General features: G+C 35.7%; 1 protein-coding gene across 1 annotated transcript in view; it reads right to left on the minus strand.

The window, feature by feature from the left end:
- Positions 1-21945, minus strand: part of CWF19L2 (CWF19 like cell cycle control factor 2) — a 60965-nt gene that overhangs the window by 23251 nt on the left and 15769 nt on the right. The window contains exons 6-11 of the mRNA XM_062514630.1: positions 21786-21905; positions 20595-20688; positions 19334-19449; positions 18327-19045; positions 13536-13629; positions 10617-10706 (exon numbers count right to left, since the gene is read on the minus strand). Of these exons, the coding sequence (XP_062370614.1) occupies positions 10617-10706; positions 13536-13629; positions 18327-19045; positions 19334-19449; positions 20595-20688; positions 21786-21905 (1233 nt within the window). The remainder of the gene's footprint in view (positions 1-10616; positions 10707-13535; positions 13630-18326; positions 19046-19333; positions 19450-20594; positions 20689-21785; positions 21906-21945) is intronic.

A 21945-nucleotide genomic window follows, 5' to 3' on the forward strand; every position in this document is an offset into this window, starting at 1 on the left:
TTTTCAGGTCATCACTATGCCATAAAACCTTATTCACAGCAGATATGGAAAGCAAAGATGAAGTGAACATCAATAAGAATGTATCACAGGAAACTTCTCAAATGTCACAATTCTTTTAAAACTTGGGTAACTTTACAAGTTTGGAGGCTGAACACATAACCACAGATATCAAAATAGATATCAAAAATCCAGAGCATTGCTAATTAGTCTGAAATGAATAGACCTTTGTAGAGGAAAAAAACCAACCTTGTTCTAAACTCACCATACCCAAATGGCCATGAAGGGATACAAAATTCTCCCAAGAGAACTAGTCAAACCCACACAGCAGAAACTTCAGAGTTTTCAGTAAATAAACTAGTAGATAATCACTTCTGAAGGGTCCTGTTTATGTGAAATCCTCAGTCAGGAGCATCTTTCCATTCAGCTCCTTTTACCCTCTGCCCATACAGAGTCTCCAAAAGGATGCTAACTTCAGGTCTCTGCTTCCCCACACTTTTGTGTTACTGAGACAAGGATTAACTTTTCCATTCCCAATCTCTAAACTTTAACCTCACTGTATACATGACATTTAAAAAATACAAATCACTAAAACCAATAGTCATTACAACAGCAGTGCTTCAGCAACTGCAAAGAGTAAATACCAGATTCTTATATCAACTCCAAATATTTAGTTCCTTTTAAAGACATCCATCCCAAAATTTGTCTTCACTAAAATTCTTAATACAGACATTTCAAAAAGGATGTCGTTGATGTGAAGGTTGTTATTTTCCCAAAAATTAATGGAATTCACAAGGTGTTCTATGCGTCAGACTTTTTTTGCCTTTGAAGAAGAGCTCTAAAATACTAGATCAAAGCAACATTTGCACTTTTTTTTTCCCTTCCCATTTGTGCATACTTACACACTAACATGTTAATGACAAGCAACAGAAGAGCACCTTCTGGATCTGAACCATGGAATGAGTTAGGACAGGGACATGAAATGGGGAGCAATAGATAAAATACGTACTGAATTCTTTGAGTCAGAACCCTTCAGCTGGAAAGGTTTTCTCTGCTTTATGAGGGTTTGAGGTTTTTTCTCCCTAATTTACAAGAGTCCTGAGTTCTGATATAAAGTATGTAATATTGACTATAATGTATTTAGATGTAATATTCCGGGGGGGGGGGGGGAAGCAAAAAATTATAGTCATTTTTAGTTTTAGAATACAAAGCACAAAAAAATAGGAATGGTCCCTCAAAGAGAGGTTAAAGGAAGCAGATAAAAGGACAGTATGAAGACTAATGTGAAGTCATGTTAGAGACTAATAGCAAATGCATACTAGGAACCAAAATGAATCCAATGGATGCAAGCCAAACATGGATGATTATTCAGAAGATTAAAGATGTTATTAGAGGTAAAGACATCCTTCAGAACTCCAAATCCTATATAAATAGAACTGACTTAAAAATACAGCATAATAGAAAGCAAATTTATTAACACAAAATATTGATTTTTTAGGAGAATCTAACAATAGTTAATTAAGCTTTTTCTAAACACATCAGAAGCAAAAAGCTTTCTGGTAGAAAAAGATGCTCAAGTGGTTACAGCATTATCAGAATGTGATATTTGAATTATATATTAATTAATTAACTGTATTTTATTCAACAACATTTTTTGAAAGAAAGAAAGAAAAAAAACACTAGAACAAACTTTAGAAATCATCTTTAAACTGAAATATCAGTAAAAAAAGTTTTTAAGTAAGGTGCCATGAAGTAGTGATTTTCACCAGAGCTTCCAAAACATAATTCCAATATATAATGTCTCCATGGCCTTCAGCATACACTGATCCCTTAAACAGTCTTAGTACAAAAATAATGGAAAGCAGCCAATATAATAAAAAGCTTTAAAATGTGCCAGTGGCTGATCCTGGGAATTCTGGTGCAATGTCTCTAACATTTCTAATGGACAAGTTCACACAAGTATACTAAAAACCAGACTTCCTCTACACTTGAACAATTGCACCATACTGAGAAAGAGCCTTTGCAGGAAAAAATCCACAACTCACAGAAGTAATAGACTTTTTCAAAGGAGTGTGGATATCAATCTAACTGTAAGAATTACTTAATGTTCTCTTTTTATCTACTGATATTTTCTTTACACTTGCATTCCCATGACTGTATGACATGATATATGGTAACACAATGTAGTCATTGTGATATAGTAAGTACTCAATAATTACTATCAAATAATATTTATTTTAAATACAATGTAAAACATCCAAAAACATGTACTTTTAATATACCTATTGTTAAATGTTAAAATTGAAACTGGAGAAGAAGCTCAGTCACTATCCCTGAATCTTGTGATGATTCCTAAACAAACAATGTAATTTACAGTCTGAAATGAATAAAAATGGTTTCTATTTCCAGAATGAGAGGGGGATAGCTTGTTGCCATTAATTAAGGAACATGAGTTTTTACTTTGTGCCAATTAAATATGTGAAGTACACAGTTGCTCTCATCAAATGTACAAACTGCTATATAGCAATTAACACTCAACTGAACAAAACAAAAAGACAAGTCTGGTTTTGAAAGATAAAAGCTTTAAATTAAATACATAAATAAATAGGAGACAGATCTGAAAAATATTACTGAACTCTCCAGAGCGGAAATCCTCTGCCATATCAGGTGCACTGCTTAATTTGAGGAACAGACATTGGAACAGGTGAACAAATGGTGTAATCAGGCCATGCATCTGAGATAAGATCCACTCAATTAGAACTGGTTTTCAGTGCTAATAGCTAAAGGGAATAAAATAAATTTAAAATAGTATATTGTGGGGTAGGGAACAACTAAGGCCAAAAAAAAAAAGAAAAGAAAACACAAAAAAACCTAAACAAAATTTTTAATTACTGAGCCAACAAAAAGCTGGTTGCTGCATGACTTGAAAACTTTCTGCAAATGTTTACTGAGAGCTACATTCAAGTGGTACAAGCACAGTGTAATGAAGGAATAACAAAGGAACAGTCTTCAGCAAGGAATTCTACAACCAAATGCCAGCTTTGTCAAATCAGATGCTGCATAAAGCATGCCACCTGTTTCCTTTCCCCTACAGTCTCTGGCGAATGGAAATACTTTGACTATTGCCTTATTGCTCTAGTGGAAAAGTCTGTCCTTACTTTACAGTATCAGCAAGTGTCTAAAAGATATCTAGCACTTCTCAGAGTGCTGGACTCAGCTATTTCGTCCATCCACTATGTCCTGTTCTCTTCCATTGCCCTTCTCCTCCCATTCCAGTTACCCTTCTCTTAGGCTCTCAGGTTGCATTCACACATAATCACCAGTTACCAAAAGAATCAGTAAATCCTCTGCAGAAACATCACCTGCCTCCCTCAGTGCTGGTTACTCCTAAGGGCACCATGTCTCATAGTCAGGAGTCATTTTATTCTCAACCTGGAGTGCCCAAGTAACAGGTTTCAAAGCATCTAAGATCCCCTTCAGGCTCTAACATTTGTTGTGAATAGTGGCACTGTAATGTAATGCTTATAAACATCAGTAGGTTAACCATTCTCTATAGCAAGACTGAGGTTTGCACCTCCCAGGAAGATGAAATTAAAATGGTCTGAGGTCTATAACAGCAGTCCACTGTATACATATTGTGTCTTTGATTTGGGTTTCTTAAAGCAGAAAAAAGATAAGACTAAGAGAGCTAGCAGCATGAGGAAGGAAAGCAAAAACAAACTTCAAAACACTAGGTTAAAAATTCAGTATTTCAAGAAAGAATTAATAAATATATTGATGGGTCACTATTACACATTCAAAAGGTGCTAACACAGTAATGACACTTTTAAAAGGTTTTACAAGGTCAGAAAGTTTGACTGCCATAATTAGGCCCTTGTGTTTAACAGTGAAGAGAAGCATTAGAAAATCTAATGCAGGATGCAACACAGAGGTGAGGTGAACTATTCTACAGAACAGTATCTGTATCAGGTAGTGCTTGGTTTGTGTGCAAAGCACGAGATTGGAAAACACCCCAAAAACTCCAAACCATGGAAAAGGATTAAGTCTCTGTCCATTCTTGCTGTCAGTAAGTGAGTGACACCAGTTAATAACACAATATGTAAAATACTTCACTTGTTCTTATTGATATAAAGTCAGTTGCCCCTTAAAATTCAGCAGTTCTTTGTTCTTATATAACAAGAAGGTTAGTTTGGCTAAACTGTTTATTACTCAGAATAAGCAGTTTATTAATCTTATTAATCTCCTCTTTACAATTAATGCCTTTGATCAGCCCTGTATGCAGAAACCTTTCTATTTCTGCTCAGTACTTATTTTCTTAGAGCATCTTTAAGATAGGGTGATCAGAATATCATGTCTTGAGTAGAATGGCCACACACACAGATCTAAAGTAAAATTCAGTAAGAGTCATACTACCAGCCTGTGGAAATAAAACCAGAACTAGTAACATATAACTTACAGCAGCTTGTGTCTGTCCAGTGATGCACCTAGAAATGGGAAAAACTAAAGCAATTAAATCTAACTTTAAAATAATATTTGATATCAGGAAGTTACATAGCCTTGAAAATAAACTTTTAAAAAAGCTCTAAATATTCAGTTTGATACCTAAATTTTTACCTACACTTTGAAATGGTTAGTCACTTAGCCACATCAATGAGCCACTGTAGCTTTGACATGCAAGAAAACTAGTAAAAATGTAATTACTAGATGGCTTGTTTTTACAGCAAGAACATCTGACACAAAACATATACACTCAGACCATAAAAAGAGAAGTATTGCAGCATGGTGGTTCTTAAGTCCACAGATTTCTATTTCTATCTTAGCAACTGATTTAACACAGTGAAAGTGTAAATATAGCAGTAAAAATATGTAGAAATTTAACATGGTGTTGGGAGAAAACCAGAGCCAGAAAAAATGGCACCATCAGTTACAAATGCTGCATGACACTTGGACATGATTTTTGTCTCTGGTGTTAAAGCATACTTGGAAGTTTTAGCATTCTGAGTTTGAACTCTAAGAAGTTTTAGCCATTCTGGCCTTTTGTACTTTTTACGTGTACTGAAACTGTAAGGTATTTTACATTATTTAGTTACTGATACAATTTCTCCAACATGTTTTAATTGCAAAAGCCAATTTCCTATATACATTCATGAAGATAAGCCACTTCATCTTAATATAGTCTTTGTCTTAAATAATTGTGTAATCCTCTCTTACTGACATCAACAAGAATACTCAGGAAATACACTGATCAATAACACACCCATTATTCTTTAAAAGTATGCACTAACGATATGAAAGCTGCTCTGCAGAAGTACACCCCCTTCATTATTCCATGTTACATTTAGAGCTAGTCAAGTCTGTATGGAAAACACAAACTTTTGCTGGAGAAAGAATGGCACAGCCATCTTGCAGACAAGATTCAAATGTAATGGAACAGCAGCAATCAGGAAATATGATGAGCTGAAACCATCTGAAAGTAAACAGCCACAATCAATCTGCTGATGTATCTCCCCACCATCTGAAGTTCCATATAAAATCTCAGATTTTTACTATGAATTTAGTGAGGATTATTAATCTCCAGTCTGTTAGTTTCTCTACAAGTGTCTCACCTATACTTTTCTGCAAAGCAATTTTATATAATTTTTAAAGGATTCTTTATATATAGTTATTCTATAAGCATTCCTAGAGCTGTAATTAGGTTCTGCATTGGTTAAGTCAGAATGAAAATTATGAAAACATGTTATAGGCAAATTCTGACAACCAAATATTTTCATTGCAGAGAAATACCTGTATTCATAGTCTCAATTCCCAAACCTAAAATTAAACAACCTGGCACACTTGCAATTTTGAATGTTAATTTTCAGGGTGATTTGGCTTTTGCTTTCTTTGTGTTTGTTTAGCACTGGCTTGGTTTCTTTTTAAATAAAACACCCCCACACATCAGAAGCATTATTTTCCTTCTTTTTTCACTTCCTAATGTGAAGTACTAATCACTACCTAAATTTTACATGTACACACCCATATACACAAACATACATGTACACACATACCACTTTACTTTGAGATAACTGCCTCTTTCTCCAAGGAATAACTGTCATTTTAAAGCTATTTGTGAACAAGTCAATCTTGAAAACATATGAAAAATAAACATACATTCTAGTTTTTGCCATTATCATTCCTGGAACCAATAGAACCTTATTTCATGTTTGTTCCACATCTGATTCCTCTCAGCTGCTTACTCCTAATATCACACGGTTTACTTGTCTCAGGACAGTAACTGTGCAGCAAATAATTTCTCTGGATAAAGATCCAGCATGTTCCATCCTGTCTCTCCTAATGCAGACCTACATACAATGGGATGCAATGGATGCAGTTTTATAGAAGCAGAGAATATTAAGGGTTTGGAAGGGGCCTTAAAGTTCATCTAGTCCCAACCCCTGGCCATGGGCAGGGACACCTCCCATTAGACGAGGTTTCTCAAGGCCTTGTCCAACCTGGCCTTGAACACTGCCAGGACTGGGGTATCCCCAGCCTCCCTGGGCAACCTGTTCCAGTGTCTCATAGTAAAAAAATTCTTTCTAATATCTAAGCTAAATTTTCAAATCTTTCAATTTGCACCCATTACTCCTAGTCCTATCACCACAGTTCCTAACAAACAGTCCCTCTGGCTTCTCTGTAGGTCCCCTTCAGACAAGTAGGATTTGAGATTTAAGCCAAGCTGTTTTATTCAGTTTCTTTTCTAAAAATTGGTGTTAGTTCTTCAAAAAGAATTTTTAAAATATTATTTATATTGAGCTAGTTTCCCTAGAAGTCTCCCTCAATCTGGAGTCTAATGAATCTCGGGAATCCAAATTAAACATCAGACCTTCAATACAAAATTTGTGTTCAGGTAAGTGTTGGAAGCACAGTCAGCCTTATTATTTATACTCAAGAAGAATAATTAAATAAAAATAGCAGAAGCACTTTAAGTACATGGAGCTCTTAATATTATGAAGGTTTTCACTAAAAGATGAGCCTTACTTATGCCATAAAACTCACTAAATTAACTTTTCCCTGCACTATAAATCTACTTCACCTGATATGCACAAGCAATGGCCTGGAGTCTGTTACTCTTACAGATGCAACAAGTAGCCTAGAAAAGGTTTTCTCCTTTAAAACAGCATCGTGTCAGCCATTGTAAAGTGAAATGCTGTGCCTGCCAAAATTCAAGTCTTACTCTATCTCCTAGGATATATGCTATGGCCAAGAGCCTTCACAGAAGCACTGAATATTCTTCAGTAGAAAAACACTCATACTAGACCAAAGGTTGAAGGACTTGCACAGAAAATTCAGTTATTCAAATGAAGATTTTATGTGATTAAATAATTCATATCTTCCCTGCATATTCCCAAATGTATAACAGAAAAGCCTATAGCTATTTCTATTTTTCAGAACTCTCTCCTTCTAAATAATCAGTGACACTATACCCTACCATGTTGCTCTGCTTAAAGTACCATCTTCCAGCTTTCATTCAATTTTGTATTGATTTTGTCTTTCAAATGCAATTCATCAGTATTGAAAACTGTCTCCAGGATTTGCTCAGCAGAGACTACTTTCTGTTCCCTGCATACTAATTATGTTCTATGGAATACAGAAAAAAACTTAGGGTTGAGAAGCTTTTCTTCCGAGCCACACTTCATTTGAGATTGAAAACAGTTTTAAAAGATGCATACTCTTATACTCTATTCATCCACCACCATGTTGCTGGACTAGATGTTCATGGTAAGTCCCTTCCAAAGGATATATCCTATATTCTGCCTCTTCCTTATTTAAATTTTTACCTTCCAATTTTTGTACTGCAAATTATGTGCCTCAAAGGAGTGCTAATGTTCCAGATATAGTTTGTTAAATAAAAATACTGAATGATAGCATAAATTACATCAGTTGTGACTGGCATTGACAATGGCAGAGGTGACATCCTCATAACCAATGTAATAAAATCTAGAGCTGCATAGCACTTTGAGAACAGAAATACAAACTGTATTTAAGAGGTAAACTATGAACACATGGAAGTTGTTTTCTAAATGCTGAAGTCTCCACAATTTTCTGCTGCCTCCTTACATTCAATAGGTATCATCCTCATCACCTATCCCAACTCAGAAACCCTATGGTACAGCAGCCTTCTCTTTACACAGTTTCACCAGGACTCAAAATGCAACCTTGGTTTCTCAAAATGCCCATCACAAATTAGACAATGAGCATCTGAAAATAAACATCATTTCATTCTATCCCAAATTAAATTTTTTTTTTTTTTAATTTCCATAGACCCTGAAGGTTGCTTCCTGCTCAAACTTAAAACAAGCACAATCTAAATGTGGCTCAAGCATTTAAGTACAATACCCATTAAGACCCCAAATTCTATTAACAGAAAATTTAAATTTATTCATACTAAAATTTATAGGGTTACATACTTAGGGCAGCTTGCAGTGAACAACACAGGGGCTCTACCCAAGGTGATACTTGTGAAATATATCACCTGAGAAACACAATGTTTTTAAACTCCAAACATCAGTGTTTGTACTTCACAACCACATTTTTGAGATTGCTTGGGGTAGAATTCTTGCCCAAGTCAAAAATATCACAAAACCAGTCACTAAGTCATACTTTAAAATTGTATTCGCTTCTAGTCTCTTACCAAAAAAAATAAAATTATATAAAATTAAGATAGGATTTAATCTAGCACGTTATAGTCCTTTCAGTCTGTAGTTTCTTGATCACTTTAAGGCAGAATAAACCAGCACCTCTATCAAAAGAATTGATCCTGTTCTCTGTACAAATCCCAGCCATTCATATACCCCCCTTACACTAGCATAAGTCTTCACTCAGTCACACAGGGAACTGAATTGGGAAATTGACCCATGTCAAATTAATTAAGAAGAAAAAACTTCCTAGGGAGATGCATTCAAAATTGACTTCACTGCTTCTTGATTTATCTCCTCAGCTCTCCCAACAGAAATTGAAATAAGGCAAAGCCACATTTTAGGACCTCCCAGCGTGCAACTGGCCATGCTGCTCCGCAGAAGCAGAGACAGACCTGCCTGAAACAAAATGCTTCACGCTTGTTACTGGTAATGGAGGCAAAGCTATCAGATGTTGGGATCAATAGGATACCCATCTGGAAAAGCATTTCTGTGGAAACTGCTTCAGGTACCTCACTTGCAATACACCGGGCTGAAGTGACCGAGGCTGGCGCTTGGGTGGTCTCTGCCACAGAAAGGCTGAGTCCTGCAGAGTCAAACACACCTTGACAAATCAGCTTCCCTTGTGCTATGGGATGGTTTCTGAACATCAGGGCTGTTGAGACACACAGTGTGACACAGCTGGCTCTTGATACACAGGAATACCAAACACATCCTGCTCGTGTCCCAGTAGTCAAAACCAATTCAAAGCTTTAAAATCAGTAAGACTACTCTGGCATCACAAAGACAGGGCTTAGGACAGAGAAACTTTTAAGTTCTGCTGGACTTCTGACATTCAAACACCACATAATACAGACTAAAAAAGGCCAGGAAAGAGGCACAGGCAAGGCACATTCATAAATATTTACATTTGGTAATTTTTGCAATGACTGCTACTTGTAAAAATGCTTTAATTAAAAATTAAGATTAAAATAAGAATACGGTTGCAGACCAGGCCTGACCAAAATTGTTATCCATCACTCAGTACCTAAGGAATAGGTGTCCACCAACATTTCTGAGGCTCACCCACAACACGGTCTTTACTTCCCAATTTTAAAATCTGAATGGATTTTTTCCTGTGTAATTACACAACTCAAGTCAGCTTTATTTAGGGGTTTTTTTAGCATATTTGAAAAACATGACAAAGAACTGCACTGCAATGAAGCAGTCTACCTACACAGAGCTTTTGTAATTTCAAATTCTTGTGAATTAAGGTTGTGAAACTTAAATACTATCGTCACAAGGTATTCAGCAGAGACCACACATTATAATTCAGTTTAGTCTGTCTTCTAAAGACTGGACAAATACTAGGTAGTGTATGAGGTCTGACATGAAGCCTTTTTGGACAAAAAAAAACATTAGTGGCTTTGCAAACTCAGCTCACTAGCAGCTGAACTTTCACTGTGGAACTGGGGTCAAACTGAACAAGAATATTAGTTTTTGCCTGAAAGTTTCCTCTCCATGATGAGGACAGAGCTCATAACTTAAGATATTTACCCTGTTGTCCTATATCAGTGCTGGTACAGAAGAAGCTTTCTTACATTTCTTAAATACCACTCTTCAGAATGAGTAACATTTGAAGTGCCAGCTTCTTCAGAGACAACAGTTATGTAACAGCCAGCATATATCAGTTTCATTTTTAATGGAAGATATATATCCTTGCTAAGGAAATATTTTAAGTTAAAAAAAGAAAAAAAAAGAAAAACCAAAAAACCCACTGAATTTGCTAAAGTACCATGGAGAAAGTTTTGTTTACCAGCAAAAAGTATCATTCAATTTGGACAGTCACTTGGCTGGTCACACTTTCTAATGTTCCTAAGTACATCTGATGTTCTCCAATTCAGCTGCTACCTGTACCATACCATGGTGTTAGTGCAAAGAAGAGAAAAATATATTCCCACTTACCTCTCTGCCAGCTTTTGCTGGAATCTTTCCTTGAGTCTCTCTCAACTTGCGAGCATTGTCAAGTTCTGCTTGAAGTTCTGAAGCTAAATCCTTCAAAGAAAGAGATAGTACTTCATTAGTTTAACTATCTCAAAATTTTAGGAGATTTTTATATCAAAATGAACTATTTATTTTATTTTTTGTGTTTTGATATGTCATTTTAAACTCTAATGACACAAAAGACTAAAGAAAATATGTCAATGTAATTCACACAACTCTTTATAGGATATAACGTGAAAAAAAATGTTCAGAATAGAGGCATCTGAAGCATAGGAACAAGTATTGCCATAAAAAGACCAGAAAACATATTTTTAAGCCTTATTAAGTTATACTAATAAATGCTTTGCATAACTAAAGATATTAACATAGATATTACTTTCTGTATAGGAAGCTAAATAAGGAAGTCTGAACATATCATATCCTTTTTTTTCTCTTGTGCACACACACACACACCTCTCACAAACATACACCAGCTCTGTGGGTCTAGGGAAATATCTCTCAGAAATTTTTGCTATGAAGTTTCACATCTCTCTATACTCCATGTCCAACTTCTGCACTTCAGACCTTATTTTGGGAATTAAAATGTACAAGAGGCAGAAAATAAGAACTGTTTACAGTCTGGTGCAAATTAGTTTTGATGCTCCTGCTCCCTTATCCATCTGCCTAAATACAAGTATTTCAGAATATCTTGGATTGGTAGGAATTGCCAGCCTATCAACCCATAAAGAATAGAACCATTTATACTTGAACTCCTCTACCAGTTTCATTGACTGGACTCTAACCATCATGCCCATACATGCTGCCCCCAAATTAAGTCATTTGATCAACACCAGGCTGCAAATCAGTAGCAAAAATAGATTCAGATTCATTTGGCCCACATGGCCTACCTCGAGCTCCAGCCAACAGGACATGCTATTACATAACCATCTGTTCTGATATATGGGGATGAACTTGCTTAAACAAGCTGCATTTTCAATTTGATTAGAGAAACACCATGAAAAAGATTTAAAATGCCACAAGGCTATTATATATTAGATATATTATACCAGCTATTTTATTATTTAAACTGTGGTCGTTAAGTTTTAGGTTGTTTTTGTTTGTTTTTTTTAACTAGGCTGATTCAGAGTGCTGATATAGAAAGCAATATATATAAAAACAATAATAAAATTGTAGTACTGTTTTCTGCTACATGATTTGGGTCAAAACTAAACAAAATTATAGAATATTAAATGAATTACACTCTCCCCAGAGAATACGAGTATATTTTTCATCAAATCACTTGTATTCAGTTCCTATCAGGCTGAAAAGGAAAAGACCAGATTTGTGTCCAAAGTTTTGTTTAGGCAATGCTCCTGAAGCTGAGCAGTATCATAAAAAAAAAAGTTAACAAATTTCTGCTGCTTTCCATCAGTCTTCAGAAAACCTTCCCCTGCACCAGTCATTCACAAACCTACCATATAATTACTTTCATAAACATATTTTAACTCGTTAGTATTTGTTTTTAGTATTAACTAAGAAAACTAGAGATTAACATATGGACACATCTATTTAAATCATTAATACTATACCTTAGTAGGAAATGCATTGCTTCAAGTTACTTTTAATTCACCTTTGAAGCTAATAACATTTAAAATAGACAGGATTTCCACATAAGGTATTGTTGTTCAAATGTTTAAAGCTACATACCCACCTCTATGTCTAAAGTCTACATAAAATTGGTTTGAAAAAAATATATTTATAAAATGGACACTTTCTCCTAACAAAATCTGAATTATCTGATAGGGGCTTTGACAAGGATCAGCACTATGTCCTAGTCCAGCAATAATGACAAAACAAACTTTCCACAAATCAAAGAAACAATAGCTCTTGAGAAATATTAATTTACCACTTGGAGACATAACACATTTTACATATTACTACAAATAAATATTTATTTATTATTTCTTAAAGATGCAGATTTTGTCGCAAATATTATGTCACAAGAGGCAAACTAAACAGGTGAAGTAACAATTAATCTTAAAAATAAATACAAAAGCCCACAGTGATAGCATTTGCTTCTAAAAAAATGTAAGTAGTTCCTTAAGAGCAGCTATTCAGAGCCAAGCACTTGAAAAATACAGCTTAAAAACTGACAGACTCTGACATTGTTATAACCAAAACTTCCAGGCAGTACTACTGAAGGGAAGTAACTCATAACAACTGTGCTTAAGGTAATAAATAAAATACATATACTTCCAAATTTAGTATTGCACCAGAGTGAAATTCTTGTTCCTTCAGGTAACTGGCTGGAACAAGCCACATTAAATGTGCAGCTGTTTCTCCCAGCTCCACAGACCAACCTCAATCAAGGCAGCACCACAAAGCATTCCACAGCTGTTCTCAGTGCAGAACTGGCTGCAATGGCATATGCTACTCCTTTCAGTTTTGCAATTTCCATATCATAATTAATAAGACTGCTTATACAGCAGAGTTATGGACCATAAGCACCTACTTGTGACAAAGCTGATGAAATAAGTAAAGTTCCAGACAGTTTACCTTGTAACAAAGACAGGGAGCTTTGTTGTTTTCACCTGCTCCCTTTCTAATAGAGACAATAAATACTATAAAAAGGGCAGAAAACAACTGTTTTAGATATGCTACTTATCCTAAAAAACCCAGGGTCCTGAATTCTTTACTCTAGTCTGTCCATGAGCTATTACATTTAAAGCAGAAATTACTGTAAAAGCAGTATCTTCAAATCCTACCAAAATTTGCAAGTCATTATTTGCTTGAATCAACACCCTTTAAAAAAAAGGGGGAAAAAAAAGTCCGAACAATTAAATCACTGTGAGATTTGAAGAAAAATTGCAGTAAATCATGACAGTTTTTCACAGCCATTACCGTGTCTCCCATGAGCTCTGCTTTCACAATCCTCGCTCCCAGTCTGTTCATCTCCTCTTCACTAAGGACCCGAGGCAGCTCATCCTTTGATGATCTGTAAAACACCAGCTGCACTAAAGCCACACAAAAACAGTGCAGTATTCACCTGTGTAATTAAATATCATAAGTCTACTATACTTGTACATATGCTTCTATTGGCAAAATAATTGAAAATGGCATATTATAAAAATGTGTTTGCAGACAGAAGCTGCCAAGGACTCTGAAACCAAAGAGCTTGAATAAAATTTTTATGAAGTTTGTTTCCTTTTACTTTTGAGATCAACTCAAATGTAAAGCACTATACACATTTTCCTAGCATGAAGAAACAGTCAAGAGTCAGTAGCAGGTATAAAGCAGGAACAAAAACAATGGAAAGAGAAACAGAAAGAGTTATTTTAACCCACTCTAATTCTTCTTTCTGGCTTTGGCCATGCTTTTACTTCTCAGCTTCTGCAAAATCACCCAATTTGTGAGTTATTCTGTTTGTCAAATGCCTACCACCTCTTGAAAATTACTTCTTTTCCTGTATTTATCTGCTCACAGTACAATCTTTGCATCTGAATATGTTACGGCTGACACAGTAGAGTTTCCAGGGAAAATGAACTGGTACACCATTTTAAAAATATGAAGTCCCCTTAGAGAAGCCACAGCTGGTAATAAGGAGTATTGTACCATAATGTTCAGAATAAAAACTTAACATATGACCTTTTATTATATTTATTAAATAAGGACTCCAAGAAACAATGCAAAAACACTCCAAGTAAGTTTGGCTCTTGTTCTCTGACCCTAGGAAAGACTAAAAGCAATTAACTCCAAATGCAAAATATCTAACACAGAAGATGCATAAGAGTACAGTTATGATATTGGTTCCTGCTGTTAGAGAGAGAATTCACTCACTAATTTATATGGTTAAACCCTGTAGGATTGGAAGAATGGGAAGCCTTTGAAGATGGTGTCCTCTTTAAGCACCACATCTCCCCAGTCCTCAGAAAATTACCCAAGTTGCTTTTCTTCATTTTCAAGATGCCAAATACAAACCCCCAAAATTCAGCAGAATTTACTTCAATTTCATCAGAAACAAAACATTCAAAGATTAAGTTTCCACTCTTCCTTAAGCTGTATAATTCAAAGCAAGTCAGGCTGCTTCAGACAAGGGAAAAAAAAGTGGTGCTAGTGTTTGAATCATTGTCTGAACTTTCTGAGACTTGAGACATTGTTTTGATTTGCTTTTTGTCTTGTCTTAAATTAAACTCTGAAGCAGTCACATTGTTAAGTGTGACTTCCAGCAAACACTAGCTGATGGACTTTTCCTCTCGGGAGATCCCTTGGACATCCAATCAGCTCTTTTAATTAACCTGTGTCATAACTGTCCAAAACACTTTGATTTATAGGCTGAAGAAACTTCCTCTGTGCTTTAGAAAAGGCAAAATTTAAAAGCCACACTTTTAGCACGAGAGATGAGGAACTGAACCAGCGACACCTATTAATTCAAGTCTTCACCTCAAAGATTTACTTTTTGTGACTGACAACACTACCAAAAGAGTAAATGTATTACACGTCTTGAAATTTCAGGAAGAAAAAGAAAGCAGCAGCTTATAAATTACTCTCAACAGGCATCTACTGCACATATCCAAACCTCAAATGCTCCATAAGCCAGAATCTTCTACAAAACACAATACAAAAGAAAAAAATAGTACTTCTGACTGAAGGAAACAGGAAGACAAGTTATTTACTATTCCAAAACACAAGAATCTCAGGAGTTAAGAAGTCATCTTACAAGAACTTGGAAATAAGTTATGTCAATAAGTAGAGGCTATATGATTTTGCAGGCCTAAGTAATCCTCACTAATGAGTCAGCTTAATAATTGCATTGGCTAAGAAATATGATTAAAATATCAAAGAAGATGCGCAATTGGGTTTAACAGCACCACAACAGAAAACACATGCACAAGAAAATATCAGCTGAACAGCTTCTACATCTAGTTCTCTTCTGGGAGGAAAAGAATTATCTTTTCTATCATAATAATTGAATTCATTGAACTTGAGCAAGCAAACCACTTCCGCACATAATCTCATTTCCCAAAATTTGCAATTACCATTGCACTTAGTAAATGTGGCAATTAAAAAAAAGTTACTGTTTTTGTACCTGCAACTAAAAAAGTGAATAACCATTATTTCACAAAAAAAAACCAAAAAAAACCCAAACTCATATGTAAACTGTTGATCAAGTCTGAGACAAAGATTGGACCTAGCCACTCCTAAGCTCCATCAGGAGTTTAGAAAGCAAGGGTCTGCTCAGAACCGTGTGACTCAATGTTAGGGTTCCCCTAGCCCTTTTCTGTCTTCAGACTCTGTGTAAAACATTCTAAATCAATTTACTCCGTTTTCTTTTGTATGTTTCATTCATGTAGTAAATAATAGAGTGAAACTTACCACCAAACTTAGTAAAGTCTCATTTTTATGACTTTTATAGATTTATTTTAAAATTATATTATTTCTCTTAACACCTTAGATAAGTACTCTTTGAGCAACCCTAAACCACTCATTAGCTAGTGACCAGCAGCCCCTCTGGTGCTGTTCTTTGGATTTCTCTGGAGACAGCGCTGATAACACAGCAGTGTTTTGGCTGCTGCTGAACAGTGCTTACACAGCTTCAAAGCTTCCTCTGGATCTCACTGTGCACCCCCAGCAAGCAGGCTGGAGTGAGCAGAGGCTCTGGGAGGGGTCACAGCCAGGACAGCTGAACTGGCCAAAGGGCTATTCCACACTTCATCATGTCATGAAAAACAAAAAGAGCCTGGAAACAGCAGTCTTTACAAAGTAGCTGCTGCTGAAAAACTGGTTGGAAGTCTGCTCCTGGGAGGTGGAGAGGGTCTGACTGCATCACATATTGTTGTCCCTTCCCTTCACTCGTTAAATTGCCTTTATCCAATAATGAGTTTATCTCCCTTTTGTTCTTCTGGTTTCTTCTGCAGGAGTGACATTGAGCAAGCAGCTGGGATGTGCTAGCTACCTGCAGGGGTCAACACACCTCACACACACAGCAACAACCAGCTCCATACCTTCCATGCCATCACCATCCCCACCCTACAAAGGTAGGCAGAAAACAACTGTGGATTGTGCAGACCTTGTACCTGAACAAGGTACTCAACAGGTGAGCAAGTCTCAGAGGCTTCACCATGGATTATTCTAACCAGAAGTTTACGAAGTGCATTTAACTGGTAAACACCAGGCACTTCAGTGCAATAACTATTGAGGCAGTATGTAGAAGAAGGAACATTAAATTTGAATGTCTAATGTCTCATAAATCACAGATTTAATGTTATCAGATAATTTTTTCAGAGTAACTAAAACAACTATAAAAATATACTTCTCAGTTTCCAGCAAAATGGCACCTAGGCATACAACAAAATAAACAATAAAACAGGACATGACAAACACTTACGAATGGGACATAGTGTGTACAAACTAGTCATGCCAGGATGTGGAACTACTCCTGCCATGACCTGTACTCAAGTTCATGCTTTAAAGAAAAAACAGATTAAGTGAACATCAAAATAATTTATATTTTTGCTATCAATGAAAATTCAAATTTCATTGGCTTCTTTCGAAGTATAAAAAGTAAAATCTGGAAAAAATACCCAACATACAAAATAAAAATAACTATGTAGACTACGTAGCCTGTTTCTGGTTAGTCATGCAGTACTCAATAATGTATATTTTTTCTTTGGAAATACACTATCCATGAGGTACATAAGTACTATATGTAGGAATAATTATAAATAAAATAAATACTTCATAACGCTGCAAAAAGAAGTTTTTCTGCAAATAACTGAAATAAGAAAGAAAGACTTCTATTTGATCATATTTCATTTAAAAACATATAAGAAAGAAAGAATTCTATTTGATCATATTTCATTAAATGATTTTTTCAACCAAATGATATCATCCTTCTTATATATTCCGACCAAGAATATTTACTTATTCAGCTTTCCCAAGCAATTAAACAAAATCACCCTGACTCTAAAATAAGTTTGCACATGCCTACAAAACATTGTAAAGATCTGAAAGAAAGGATTCATAGCAACAACCACACTAGTCAAATCACTTCGAGCACAGCAAAAAGTCAGTTCTCTACAACTTACTTGTCTGACCACCTCTCCTTTCTATTCTCTGTTGCCCCTCACAAAAGCAAGTCACAGAAAATTAAAATCCTGCTGCCTATTAAGTTTGTGTTTCCTTTCCCACTCCAATTAATGCTTCCTCTTCACCACAGAAAACACACTTTCTATTAAATACCTTCTACTATTTTTCATATGCTACTACTTAAGCATGTGAGCTCATCTCACAAGTGGCAAACCTATCCCTGCTGTATTAATTATTTCAGTTTTTAGTCAGCATTTTCTAACATTTCAAGATCGTATTTTATAAATTCAATGACTGTTAAGATATTTTGCAGGTTTTTTGCCTAAGAGGCCAATTTTACTGCAGTGTGAACATTAGAAAGAAGCAGAAAATAACTTCTCATTACCAATTCTCAAATGTGCTGAGACAGATCAGGTGGGGGATGTTCACTACTTCTGCTTAAGTTACTTCTAGATGCCCTTAGCTGAAGGCTAAGAGTCCTCCTCAAAACTAAAGAGATCTGATATAATCAGTGCTTTTACTGTCAAAAAGGAGATAGAGCTTTTGTTGTATTTTGTCTTGAAAAGTACAGCAAATAAAAACCAAGTAAAGATGTTCATAAAATACCTAGAAAATGATGTTTTACTGGCAGATAAAATCTGTTTCTTCTCAGGGGTATCAGTTGCACGCTCCTGTAGCGACTTCTCCTTTTCATCATTTGGAGTTCTTTTCCAACTTTTGCTATCAATTTGCTCCCTAGTACCTGATGATTTTTGATCAGATTTTAATTTCTCATTGTGTGTTTTGGTCCACAGTGCAGTATCCTCACTGGGTTTCTGGAAACGGCTGCTCAAAGAACTATGAGCTGAGTCCTCCTTGGAAGAAGACTGCTTTAATTTGGAGTCTCTGGATGCACTGTAAGACATTAAATCATCTTCAGAGGGTTTCAAAAATTTGTGTTTCAAGTTGCTTAGAGATGAACTCTTTTCCTGATTTCGTTTTTCACTGGAGTATTTTTCTGCTTTAGAGCTGTAGCCCCTTAATACTGAGTCCATGCTACTGTGTCCACACTCCTGCTCTGCTCTTGACACATCTCTTTTGCAACCCTGGTCTTCCTGTGCCCCCCCCTTGCCATACTTTTCTCTGGAATAGCCCCCAAACATGTGTCTGTTTCTACCATCTTCATCTCGTGGCACCTTTCCAATATGCTGCTCTTTCTTCTCTTTCTTCTCCTTCTCACTTTCTGAATAGTCAGTCTTCTTCCATCTTCCACTTCTATGATAATTTTCCTTTTTGGGTGCAGCTTTTTCAGCTTCTTCTAATCGTGACTGAAATACCTCCACTGACTATAAGAGAGAACAAAATAGTCATACTACTTTTATGGCCACGGTATATGGTGTAAGTATTTTAAATTTGCATTAAGATCCCATATATTAAAAATATTTAACAAGAAAAATATGCAAAAGGCTGGGTAGCTTTAAACCCTTCATCACTCGAGAGAGGCTTCAGAGGCTGTTTCTTCTTGCTTCTTTCTACATGTCTTACTACACACATTAAGTACTTATGCCTTTATATGAAAGTAATCTTTTCCAAGCATCTATTAGTATGAAGAAAATTTAACTGAAGATCCTTACCCCGTATCTCTCAGCTACAATTTCCTCAAAATTTCGCTTCTCTCTTTCAGCCTGCTCCTTCATCCTTTGGTATGATTTTCGCAGCCAGCTTAATCCAGCATCTTCTACCACCGTAACTAGAGCAGAAAACAATGAGAGGTTTTAGTTTCACATCTCAAGTAATTATTCCTATTTAACCTCATTCTGTAGGTGACATTAAAGCTTCACCTAAACTTATTGTAAAAATTGAAGGAGTGCAGAAGAAAAACAGAATTAATATACAAATACAATTACATGTTTTCATAAGTTAATGCTGGTTATACCTCAGCAATACCACTCATTTAATTTAAGCTTCTCTACTTCATCACAAGCAATTTCCAAGACAGAAGTGGTGTATGAGAAGTGGGGCTTCTTTATGACATTAAAGAACCTTCCTGTCGCTCCCACATTCTATGTCCATTCTTGGACATTCCCCTTACACACAAACAACTGAATTCCCTTTCCCAGAAATTGAATGAGTAACCCACTTCTTCCCATGTGAGAAACTAGCAGTGGTCTTAACATTCTGAACACACACTCACTGATCCTTGTCAACCTTTAAGATCTCTAATCTCTGTGACTACTAAAAGTGGGCATGAGGCTAATGGTTTCTGGGACAGACTGTTCACAGGGAAAGGCTCTCAAAAAGCACAGATCCCACTCTTCTCTGATGACAGAATACAAGGACCATTCTCACCACATAATAAATGTTTCATGACATTATGAAAAAGGTTTTTATTACTGTGTTTGCTGGAAATGGGCAGGATAACCCCGGGGTAAGGTAAAAAGTGAAAAGGTGACAGAAATACTATTTTTCACAAACTGCATCTCTAATGTGCTTCATTTTGATGTGACTCACACTTCTGTGGGTGAATACTTTAAAACTGTAATTTGTGCAATGGAATGAAAGGAACCAAATAAGCTGACAACAATTTATCTTGTCTTGGTTAAATCATGCTTTTCTTTAATTAGCTGAGAAAATGGAGAATTTCTGTAAGGATATTGAAGATCAAACCACTCAAGATTAAAACCCAGTGAAGATAAATTCTGCAAATCAACGTACTATGATACTAACCCAATATTCACTATGGAATTTTCATCCAAATTTTACTTTATTATACATATTATTAATAATATATATTATTCATAATCCTGTTATAATATTAGGAGTAATTTGTTAGCAACACAGAGTCCAGAAATTGGAGACAGAAATTTAAGATTATTACTATAAGTTGCTCCTTACCTTTCTTAACCAAAGCTTCTTCATCCTTCTCTGGTGGCAAACCTGTACCACCATCTTTCCAATAGGGATTGAGTTCTCTCTCAGACAGCACGGCCTAAACCAGAAATAATTTTAATGTGTGCATAGCATAGTATTTTGTAGAATATCTGATAAATTTTGAGAGACTTGTGTGTGAAGTCTGTGTTATATTGTCAATTCACCACCACCACTTTCATGGTCTAAGCATCTGTTGTACACATTGTTTTGAGAAAAAGCAGACAATCTAGTGCAGAAAACACAGGAGTATAAACCTGCATGGACAGCAAGTAGTTGAGTAGGAGAGTCTATAAAAATCATTCTTTTCTAAGATTAAGAGAACATATAAATTGTCATTAACCATATAATACATTCTGGTGATTTAAGATGCCCACATTAAATGGTCCTCCATCAGCTCTGAAATAATGTTCAGGGAAAAAAAATCATGGAGAAAAAGATTTTTTTAAATATTAATCCCTTGTCAAAAGACAATAACCAAGGCACTGCATACTATACAACAACAGTGATCCAGGTCAATCTGGCTCCCACCATAACACTGCTAACTGGGAAACCTAATGGCAAGAAAGAGCCTGCTGTGACATGTGAGGACAAAGAAAATGCATCATTGTGTTTTCAGATCAGACTATGTAGCATTTCACAAGATAAATGAACAAATGAAGGAACCATCAACTGCATGTAAAAAGAGTTAATTCCATGACAGCAACTCTTTCTCCAGACAGACCCTGAGTCACACATGTGTTCACCAACAACTGAGGCATGAAAGCCACAGCAACTGCTCTGAGTTTTTATTTCAGGAAAAAACAACCCTACACTTTAATACAGCAACTTAAATAAGCTTTTACCACACTAAACAGTGGTGCACTTTTCACCCACCATGGAGAAGGCCAGACCAACAGTCTGTCATTGTTACTAACAGAACACAGTACTAACAAAAGTAGCTTTCTCCTTACCGAGAAGTTAACAGGCTTTTCTCCACAAGCCTGATGTATGAACCCTTCCATCCAAACAGACCAATTTAATTAAAATCATTATCACATCAGGCATTTTAGTTTTAATAACAATAAAGACTTAGATATTTGAACCAATTCATTATTTTATTCATCATATAAAATTTAGCAAAAGGCAGAAAAAAAATAGGATATTAATTCCTCCTACTTGCTCAAGTTCTTGAGCTTTCTGTCGTTCCAGCACTTTTTCTTTCTGTCTTTCACCTTTGACAGCTGCTACTGACGTTGTTTTCAATGACATGAAGTTTAAATTCATCCATTCTTCTCTCTTTAAAATAAACACAAAGAATCAGTGTTCATAATTCCAA

Source organism: Cinclus cinclus, chromosome 2, assembly GCF_963662255.1.
Source record: "Cinclus cinclus chromosome 2, bCinCin1.1, whole genome shotgun sequence".
NCBI lineage: Eukaryota > Metazoa > Chordata > Aves > Passeriformes > Cinclidae > Cinclus > Cinclus cinclus.